The sequence below is a fragment of the Mycena indigotica genome, assembly GCF_014461135.1.
Source record: "Mycena indigotica strain 171206Taipei chromosome Unknown Mind.scaff0002, whole genome shotgun sequence".
NCBI lineage: Eukaryota > Fungi > Basidiomycota > Agaricomycetes > Agaricales > Mycenaceae > Mycena > Mycena indigotica.
The window spans coordinates 1,898,244-1,909,346 of record NW_023503001.1 but is presented as its reverse complement, the minus strand read 5'-3'; the positions used below and the strand labels follow the sequence as shown (position 1 = coordinate 1,909,346).

The 11,103-nt window shown below is 49.1% G+C and overlaps 1 protein-coding gene across 1 annotated transcript; it reads right to left on the bottom strand.

Annotated features, from left to right (window-relative positions):
• Window positions 1-4,949: 4,949 nt before the first annotated feature.
• On the bottom strand, window positions 4,950-6,384 carry MIND_00195700 (uncharacterized protein; the record flags this gene model as incomplete). The annotated part of the gene is made up of 2 exons (XM_037358863.1): window positions 4,950-5,198; window positions 5,251-6,384. 2 exons carry the CDS (start codon window positions 6,382-6,384, stop codon window positions 4,950-4,952), a joined length of 1,383 nt encoding a protein of 460 aa, XP_037223958.1.
• Between the last annotated feature and the right edge of the window lie 4,719 nt (window positions 6,385-11,103).

Below are 11,103 nucleotides of genomic sequence, written 5' to 3'. Positions count from 1 at the left end.
CCGCCGTCACACGACGTGACAGCGGGGCTTCCCGAATCGCCCCGAGTCGTCCCTACCCTGCTCTCTATTGCAGATGCACCACCTGCTCTGCCTGCTAGCCAACTCCCCAGTCATGGGGGGTTGAACCGTCTTTCCCACACTTGTCAGACTGGCAGGAGACCATCACGTGGGCCCGGGCCGGCCCCCTTCCTGACACATCCAGACAAGTTTTGCTGAGGTCACAGTGATGTTAATGGAATGCTCTGAGGGACCTCAGCACCCAGACTCCCACTGACATACCAATGGGTTGGTGGTGTAGGCCTGAGTTCAGCGCAGTTACACCGTGTCTGTAACACCAACCAGACTCACAACTAATTACAGTACAGGATCCTAGTAGATATCCGAATGTCCTTATACACCCACCTCAATATCCAATACTCAATCTATAGATCTCACTATTCATGTAAACCTGTTTTATATCTAATCTGTATTTGAATGTGTGCCCCAATTCATCCTTCAAGAACATGCAGAGATCAATCAGAGTATGTGTTTAACTAGGTGTATAATATTATATTACAGTGTATATACCTTTGTAACTGCATTTTATATATTTTGATCTATGATTAGCCAGCCAATGTAATAGTAGTTATATCTATAATGGAGAATAACAAGAGATTACATTTATAAAATGACCCCTCTGTATGCTTCCTACCTTATCTTTATCTCTGTCACAGAGAAGACCCAGCCCGTCTGCTCCAGCGCTGGTGTCGGGCTATCATGGGCCCGCAACATACAGCACATGACAACAGGGAACAGGCGCCCCAGTAGGAGGAACACACATGTGGGAAGCACGTGACCAAGAACGACATGTCGAGCCGTTGACGAGCCCAACTCAATACCAGGGGACTGGGGAGGAGTACTAGGAGGTTAGGAGGAGCACCTGGCCCACAAGGGATGTATGATTGTCCCCTCTGCAGCCAGGAACGAGGGCGAGGAGGATCAGGAGAGGCTAGGATGTCCGATCACCCCTTTGTGGACCCACATATATATAATGCACGATAGTGTACCATGTACTCTATCGCTTAGATCGTCTGAAGAACTACTTCTCTCCGTGCAAGGAGGAATCACTGACTCATCGGGCCCGGCACGACCCAATTCGAACCTTTGATCACCAACCACGCCAAGGGACCCAGTCAACAGGCCCTTTTGGTGCCGACCGGCCGACCCACCCACTCATTCTGCTTGCGGGCCCGACAATCTGTCTGTTCTGTTCCGGGCACACGTTCTTAGAAGAGACCTTGCACTGCCAAGATTTTGTATATCATCTCATTATTCTGTCTGATCCAATTTGAAAAAGAAAACAACAAAAAGCAGTATAATAGCACAAAGTTGAGGTAAAGGACCATATCCTCACATCAGAACGTATCAAGACCAGATGACTGTTGACCTACCAGTAAAAACAATTATTTGAATTTATCCAGAACTGATAGCAATATGGCTGGATGATTGCCGTTTTCAGAAAAGTTGGCACCACAGGGTTGAGAATATTTTTTGACAAATTTGGACCTTGTGATAATTAATTTGTTTCTCTGTCATTGCTAACCTGATGGACATAATTCAAACACATAAAATCAGCGTTTTGGCGGGGCAATTTCATTACCCAACTTCCACCATCAAATTACCATATATAGATATTGCTTGATCCGCCCCCCCCACTGACCTGATTGAGTCATTTCATGCAGACCAATTAAAATAGTTTAACCACATATTCAATGGTAGGTCGACTTCGCATATCTATACCATGTGCCCGCTCAAAGATTAGCCCAAACGCACATGATTTGAGCGACAACAATTCATTACAATGATGGATTACATACATGTGACACTCATGCTTTGCTCCGAAAGCATAACAAACCGCCCCCTGATGACGAAAGCAAGCAAGGGCAAGCCCCACATGGTTGAAATTCTTCATTCTGAGAAGGAAGAGGCGGATAACACAGATGAAGGTGAAGAGGAGGAAGTTGAGTGTTTGTTTGAGGATAGAGCTCATGTTGGCCTTAGAGCTCCAGTGGTTTGACGAGTGAAGAGGATGATGGCCCGGGTACTTATGAGGGAGGTGCAAAGCGGAAAACACGAGCCCGACATGTAGCCGAGCTGTCGCCACAGCGCAAGTGCGAAGCACATGGTGGATAGTGTGTGTCGATGGGGGAAAGCCGCCAGCATGTTGCAGTGTCCCATAAAGACCTGGAAAAGTGGGGGATAATCATGGCACGTCTAATAAAGCTGATCTATTGCGGATTTTGGCAGTTAACTGTCCGGTATAGTACAAAACTGAATACAAGTCATATATTGTTCCACCACCAGAGCTCAGTCTTGGAGTTCCACCGCCTCTGCCGCCTCACGCACGAACTCGGCTCCACCTTACAGCTACCCACCTCCAGGTCCATATCCATATTATGGCGCCCCATATGGCCTTCCTCCACCTCCTGTGGCTCCTCTTCCATTGCCACCTGCAAAGCATGACACTGTGTCATCACCAGCAAACACCAAAAATATGGCTGGCAAAACAGAGAATCTACAGAATTCATGTATGGGTCAAAGATTCAGCTAACTCACCGTTTGCCACGAATGAAGAAGGCTTTTTGTATAGCATGCTGGCCACAAATCGCCCATGCCTTCCTGCGATATGTTGTGCACTGATCATATGAGCTTTCATTGACAAACACAAGCTGATATGGCTCAAAGTGCTATGATATTTTCAGTGTGTAGGCTGCGCGTTTAATTGCACAGTGCTCAATTGCTTGTCGAGTAAGCTAAAATTGTGTGACAAGAGATTGGACTCCAAATTTGTTTGACAAACTTTCTTCATAGTGTAACCCTGACATTGAAGTGACCGCCAGACAGTGGGCAGTGAGACAAACTCTCTGCAGACCTGTTGAAGAGCAGTCTGAAGTTCATCTAGATATTGGTCGCAACTGTAGTTCAGACAGCCAAGCAGAAACTATGAAAACAGATGATGAAAGCAATGAAAGAGACGAGAGAGAGGCCTACGGAAACAGGGCCACTGGATAGCTGCCTCAAACGTCCATGTGTTTCCAGAACCTTGGGCGAAAGAACTCCACCAGTTGCTCAGAATCGAGCCAGGATGTGCCGTATTTGACGTTTGCTGACCGTGGTAAAGTCGACAATTTGCTGAATAGGAATGCAGGTGTACATGCAGACAATCGTCCAAGCCAGCTTTTCAGGAATTTTAGTACCCTTTCCCATGTTTACTGTGGATAGCAATGATGGCGGAAGGGAAGAGCGAAGCACAAGTGTCACATGTATGTAATCCATCATTATAACAAATTGTTCTCGCTTAAATCATGTGCATTTGGGCTAATCTTTAAGCGGGCACATGGTATAGGTATGCAAAGTCGACCTATCGTTGAATATATGGTTAAACTATTTTAATTGGTCTGCATGAAATGACTCAATCAGGTCAGTGATAGGGTGGATCAAGCAATATCTATATATGGTAATTTGATGGTGGAAGTTGAGTAATGAAATTGCCCTGCCAAAACGCTGATTTTACGTGTTTGAATTATGTTCATAGGATTAGAAATGACAGAGAAACAAATTAATTATCACAAGGTCCAAATTTGTCAAAAAAAAATGTTCTCAACCCTGTGGTGCCAATTTTTCTCAAAACAGCAATAATATGCCTGATGAATAACAATTAGATAGCATAGATAGACTAATAATATTATATTAGCAGGAATATTGATATCACTGTTTAGGTATCCTCAGTACTTCTTGAATTAACTCTGTAGCTATTCTAATTATACTTACATCATTTCATCAGTTATATGGTGCGGCTCACTGTGTCACATCCAAATTGGGACAGCTGACTAAGCCGCTCAATGCAAAAGTCCGCACTTTTCTGGTAGAGTTCATGTCATACTTGATACTGGGATTATATAAGCATGCTCATTCTGCAGGTCTTAACTTTTTCATTTTTGAGTATTTTAACAAGTGTCTTATAGAATTGAGGCCTAATATAAGTGTTTTTATTAGAGGGATTGTGTCACAAACAATACCAAATCAGAGGATGCCAGTTGGCCAGTGAAGGCAAGCAAGAAGCGCCATGAAAGGATATCATAAAGATGATGGGATTCGAAGACTGGGGTACAAGACAAAATCTACTCTACTTATACACACTACTCCCATGTGTTTACCATGCCTAATATGAGAGGCAATGATATCATACTTTAGCCATGCCTTTACATGCTGTCTGCCTCATGTCCAACTCCACGCTGTCAATCAACATCAGCATCAACATCTGATGATCCAATCACCATATTATCGTCCATCTTATCTCCTCCTTGTCTTATCTTATCAACCAGGGCCAAAATAAAAGGTTTAAAAGGCAAAGAAAAAGGTTTCTTGAACCCAGGGTTTGACAGATTGTCTGCCAAGATATTCCTTGCCACCCAGTGAGGCTGTCAATTCAATGTCCTAAAAATGGAGGAAGCCACTCAAAGCTGGATGTTTATAGCAGAAATAAAGATCTCAATCGATACCCTGGATTCTGGAACAAGGGCACTGATTGCGGCCCACTGGATGATTGCCTTATATGGTAATTCCTGGTTACATGAACCCGGATCTGGGCCTCTGATTTGGGGGCAATTGGAGGCCTATTTTTGGCACCTGATTTCTCACAATAAAATTCAGCTTCAGGTTACTAGTACTGTTTACTGTTTTTGCATGAAACCCTGATAAGGGTGTTGAATGAACAAGTTACTTCCTGGCATTTGGATTGGCAATATTAATTGCCACTGCACTTAGCAGATAGTCTTTGGCACACTTCTGCAGGCTAAAGTTCATTACCCCAAGTGTTCAAAAGATATATATATATATATGTTCTTCTAGAATTCATAGAGTAGCTTAAGCAAAGCAAAGAATTACATGCAAGAGAGGCTTAACATACTCTAAGTACTTTGGTCAGACTCCCCTGCAGCAGACCCAGCAGTCCATTCAAGTAGGAAAACCTCTGGGTGCAGCTGGACAGTTATTTGTTTCAAACGGGCGCACCGTTCAATTAGTTGTGTCTGCAATGACTGGGTAGTTGGAAGAGAGGGGAGAGTTAGGCCTTCTGGAGTTGGACATATCAGAGTGAACTTCAAATGGGTCAAGCTCGGCGGAAGGAGCGACGGAAGTCCACTAATGAAGTCAGATATCTGGAGGAAATGTGAGAGAGAGGCAAAATGTAGAGATACGGAAAACTGTTACCTGTGCGGTCAAGACTGCTGGCTCCTCCGCCTCCTCAGGCTGGAAGCATCCAGAGCAATTTAAAACTTGCAGCGATGAGAAGGGTAGCAGAAGCGCTGGCCACATGTCCAGTTTCCCTTGGCGGACCCCGTTGAACGTGAGCGTGGTGATCGTAGATGGGATGCGTTTCTCGACGCGTTGCAACACTGCCAGGAGATCGGAGGCATTGTCCTCTGTAATGTGCAAAGTGTTTATTGCAGATCCTGGGAGAAGAACGGGCAGCATCGCACACGGTGTCCGCAGCTCGCGCAAAGCACCAAAATGTTGCAGAGGAGGGCACAGCGGTGGTACAGCCTGGAGCACTTCCTCCTCGGGATCGAATTTCCACGCAGACGTGATATGGAGCCTCTGCAACGCCGGAAAGCAGCGCTTCATAAGCTGCCAGTTGGACTCGCTCAGGTCTTCAAGCGAGTGAAACTGCATGTTGATAGTCGTCACCCGTGGAAGGACTATCTTCTCCGACTCGGAGTCCTCCCCATCCACCAATTCACAGATATTCCAGTCGATTGTACGAAGTGCCTCGGGCTTGCAGACACCCAGCCAACTCCACGGGGCCTTGATATACTCTAGCTTCAAGGCGGACACGCGGACGGTGTTGGCGAGTGCGATGGGGTCGTCGCCTGGGCCAACTTGGAAACAACACATATCGAGCTCCAGCGAGAATGGGCGGGGAACAGTGGCAAGCTTCATCAGCGTGGAGCGGCTGAATATGACTGCATGGGCAATTAGTCTCTGCAGGCGGACGAACTTGGGGAGGGCGGAGAAGAGCAAGTCGCGCGGTAAGTGTGTGCCTTCATCGCCTTGTGAGTCGTATTCCCTGTTGTTCTGTGCCCACACATGCAGCACGCGAACATGCCGCGCAACCCCATGAGACGTGAAGAAGACTATTCTTTCCATGGTTTCGTCGTATTCGTTAGCCCGGCCCAAGAGGCGACGACCTTCACCAGGGGCCAGCGAATGTACGAAGAGACGAGCTTCGCGGAAGAGGAACGGTTGGACAAGCATATGAAGTCGGCGCGAAGCCAGAGCGACCGACTTCAGGTGCATAGGAGGGAGATGTTGCAGCGTTTCGTCAAAGAGTTCGTTGGGGAGCATCGAGCGTCGTGGGTGGGTTCAAGGCGTTGGTGGAGAAAGGGTGAGCGAAGAAGAGTGTGCTGAAGTATGCCACGTAAGTGCTGTACACGTGGTCTCAGCCAGCCGGCGCTATCAGTCCAGCTGTGGCGCGATAGGAAACGGACTGTTTCGTGGCGTGTGCCAAAATGCACAACCTGAAGCTCAGAAGCTGCCAGCACAAAAGCCGACGTTCCAATACAGTGAACCTCCAAGTCAACTCGGTATCGCCACCGTAGCTCCGTGAGGGTTGAGTCTTCCGAGTTTGGTCGGCAGTCGTCTTGGATAGGCGAACAGTGGTGAAAGCAAAGTTGATTCCAGATCAACTCAGGCAGTCACGGTGTGACACGACTTCTCTCTTGCCTTCATCAAACTTGAAATAAGTTTCCCTTGGTACTCAACATATGCAAGTTTCTAACTGGGCGTCACTTGAAGGTCGGCACTAGTCGGCCATATCCGGTCATTACACATTGGCCATTTTACGTCTTCCCCGATGTGATGTCCAGATGTCTACCACTGGAACTCAACTGCCAGCAAACTGCCAGTGGAACTCGTCAATTCTGTCGCACCTCCGAGTCGGTAGCGGATGATGGACCGACGATTCGTGCTGCAGCCGTGTCAGCCTGGCATGCCATAGTTCTCGAGATCAAGTACCACTCCGAGTCCACAACGACCACGTTGCTCAGCAGCTCAAAACGACAATTTCTTTCAGCCTCGTGGCAGCGTCGTACGCCTATATGCGCTCTTCCTGCATTTCCGATTCCGAACGTGCGTCTTCGCTGGACGTCCCTCCGGGTCGAGCGCTGGTTCGGGGGCCCGGGTTAAACTTACGGCGTACTACTAGTACTAGTACGCAGCCAGCTGTGGCGTCTACTTGTGTGTGTCTCCCAGTGGAAGAGCTCCGAGTCCTGACGCTGGCGGCTGCTCCCGGCTCCGTCCGCTACCAGACCTGTGAACACTTGTGCTGGACAGGCACTACCAATGCGCCGGCGTCGAGTCTGGACTGTCTAGCTTACTAGTAGACTACTACACATAGCTTAGTGGGCTCCCAGTCCGCGGACATTGAACGAACTGGACCGTAATCGCTGGCAATGAAAAGCCGCTCGTGACGTTGAACTCGCCCAACCGGAATCCGCGGCCTGGGCCGCCTGGCACCCCGCTTTCGAGTCTCGACTTGGTCTCGACGACTGTGTCCACTGTCCAGGCCCGGGCGCTGATGCGGCTGCGCATAACCTTCATTGTCAGCCTGAGTGGTCCTTCAAGTCAAGTTCCTGAGCTAGCACATCTGCTTCTGGCAGCGGCGCCCTTTCTCGGCGAGAGTCGCGAGACCCTCCCACTTGCCTGTCACGTACCTTCGCAGCCTGACCCCCGCTCTCGCATCGGATTCGCTCCTGGCAGGAAATCGACGAGGCTCATCGATATCCAGCCCCACTCGGAGCCGCTGGTGATCTGCTGCCTTACGACGCGCCGGGACATCGAGCCCCTCGCTAGCGCTGATGCGATTGCGCTCTAAATTTGAGACTCAGGCTGCATTGAAGTGCGGGTCACGGTCCACACCAGGCGTATGTTCAATGTCTTCAATGTGCGCTGCGACGGACACATCGTCAATACCTACTGACGGCGATCTCGCATCCGGGCACTGTGACCGCACCTGTACACGGGGTTTTCTATAAAAAAAGCCTTCTCATTACCATAGTTAAAAATTTCAAAAAATGCCTCTAATTTATTGCCCCAGCCAAAAGGCAGGTTTTATATAGGGAAATGAGAGATAAAAAAAGGTTTAAATAGTTGAAAGGCCATGTCAGGGTGGGCAGTGTGGTAGCTATAAGGCCCCAGACCTGACGTGTAGGGCTGTAGGCCGTCACCGTAATATACAGCGTACCAAGGGGGGTTCAAGATTCAAATCCCGGATATAGGGTCGGATTTCTTTTTTTCCATCCCTCCGGGACCCCCCTCCCCCTCTCTTACTATATCAGGTAATATATTCCCACGATAAGATAAGATCTTGCATCATGTGACCAATGATGGGATCAAAAGCAGCGCAGAAACTGACATTTTGGCCAAACTTTGCTTGAATACATAGATATATATCTGTTTGTAGACTCACTTTTAGCTCTTCAATACCAGTGATATGCCATGACTGAGCTAAGAATGGTCACCTGCTATCAATGAACAATGTGACAAGATGTCACTCTGCACCTATCCAAGCCCAAGACCTTGATTTCTTCAGTTATGGGGGTGAAACGCGTGAAATCGGAAGGGGAGGGGAAAGGAATGGACAAAAAGGGGACAATGGATGGGAGGGATGGGAAGGAACTGCTGCTAACCCTCACTCACACACACACTAAACCAAACCAAATCCAACTAATGTACCGTAGTAGTCCAGCCAATACAGATGTTCGATGACTAATCGCCAGCTGTTCGGGGGTTCCACTCGGTATACGAGTGTGGCAACCCAGGTATATATGTACGACGTAGGTAGCTGATGTATTTGTGGTTGAAAAGCCTTTCCGCGCAGCGGCAAAGGTCGTGGGAACGTTTCGGCCGGGCGTCGGTCCGGTCTCGGGCTTCAAACAAACAACGTGCTCGACGGCGACGCGGCGTTAACGGCAACGGAACAAACAACTTAGATAGCTTCTCAATATAGTACCCCACACGGGGTCGTTCGATCGATCGTAGACGTGACGGGCAATAGAAAACCCCGCCCCTTTGGACGCAGGCCTGACTGCAACTCTGGGTAAGAGTTCAATGTCTATATACTACAGCGGCGCCCAATATATACCTCTCCCGTCGTCGCGGACAGCCTCCGCAGTGCCCTCCGTCTCCACCACCGCCTCTGCGTTGCTTAGCGCCTCGCTGACTCGCGCTGACTCGCGATGAGTCACGCCCGGCTCCGTCATCACCCGTTCCGTTCCGAGCCTGACTCAGACCGGGCTATGCGCTGGCTGTGTGCTGACTCGAGCCCGAAGCACAGCCGTCCTCCTTCTACGGCCTCTCTCGCGACCTCGCGCCTTCTTTTCCCACATCCCAACTGGCTCTCGTCGACTGTTTGTGGTGTTTGCGCCACCCTACGCGTTGAAGGTGCGTCATGTCCCCATTTCAAAAATTCTGAGTGTCCTCACTCAGGCTCAGCACTGCACTGCTGTCGACACACCCTGATCCGGCTACTATTTTCATGGCAACAGCAATCCTGTGTGTTGCTCTGCAAATCCTATAACTTAACTGGGTCGGATCTTCGTCACACATGGAGATGTCCTATCCAACCTATTTCGACTCTGCTGATTTTGCGGTTGACCCGCGGTTCCCTTTCGTCAAAACACCTTCGCCAACCTCTCCGATCTATCCAGGATTTCGAGTACCTCCCCCATCTATGCTTCTGGAAGCCTCAGTCGGACCGAACGGTGAGACTGTACTCCCGCGTATTCACGAACATCCAGCTGCCGCCAATTCCTCTGATGTTCAACGCGCTATTCGCTGGCGTACCACGGTCAGTCACTCTTTTCTCACACTCGCTCTGTCTCAGTCCCTTGCCAGGTTCTGGCTAAGTGTGCGTACTGTATCACCTACGACCTTCCTTGCCGTTTTCGCATAAACGGTATTTCTTGCTCAAATTGTCTCTTGGCGGCTCACGATAACTGTTCGTTCACCAACGCGGCTTTCTTTATGGATTCTTTGCGCGACTGGCGGAAGGATGAGATTACTAGTGTGTGCCGCGAGCTTGTAAAACAGATCGAGGACACTGCGCAATTAGGTGTGTGGTCTTTTATCCATATTCTTCCATCTTACATCCTCAGCCATCTGTTTCAATCACGCAGTTGAGCACACAGATCGTATCGTCCAAGGCGCGATAGCCTTATTTGAGGTGCGTGATCTTTCTTTGTTTGACCAGTTCTTAATAACTGCATAGGCGACCACTCATTCGCTTCGAGGTATTACCGCCGCTGCTTACGCCGACCTCGCTACTCTTTCCAACGAATCTGACCATTTGGGTCGTGTCATTGCGCTGACTCTTGAGTCGCGCTACCTTGATTAGACCACTTCTTTATGATTTGTCGGGCGACATGCCACTTTTTAATTTATTCGGCTGGTCCGATTTTGGCTTATAAATGAGTTTTGAGTCCGTCCCGCGATTGACATGCCCGTTTCTCACAGCTTTTCCGGTTCGCGCGTGCGCCTTTCGCTGCCTAGACCTGAGAACACTACTTCTTCAGATGCTAGCTCTGAAACTTCTGATGCCGCCACCTTCGTAACCGCTCAACCGTGCCCGCGCTGGAAGCCTCAGCCCATCTTGGACCGTCTTCAGCTCTCCGTTGACCCTTCTGGCCGAGTCGCATTTCCCCAAGTCAGCCCTCAACCTTACCCTGCCACCGCTGCCGACGTATCCCGTGCTCTAGCACTCCGTCCTCCAGTGTGCCTTATTTCCTTGCTTATTTCTTGGCTGACTGTCTTGCCTAGATGCCCCATCGGTGCTCTAATTGCGCAGAACGCGGACTCCCATGTCCATTTCGCTTCATAGGTATCCCCTGCAGCCCTTGCGCTGCTGCCGGAATGGGCACATGCTGCTTCATCGATCCCACCATGTTCCTGGAATCTCTCAACGTCTTTCGTGACACAGAAATCTCTGATGTCCAACGAGATCTAACTGGTCGCTTGTCTAACGGAAGTGTGGACCGTGAAGATGTTGGTGCGTGCTCGTTGGTCCTT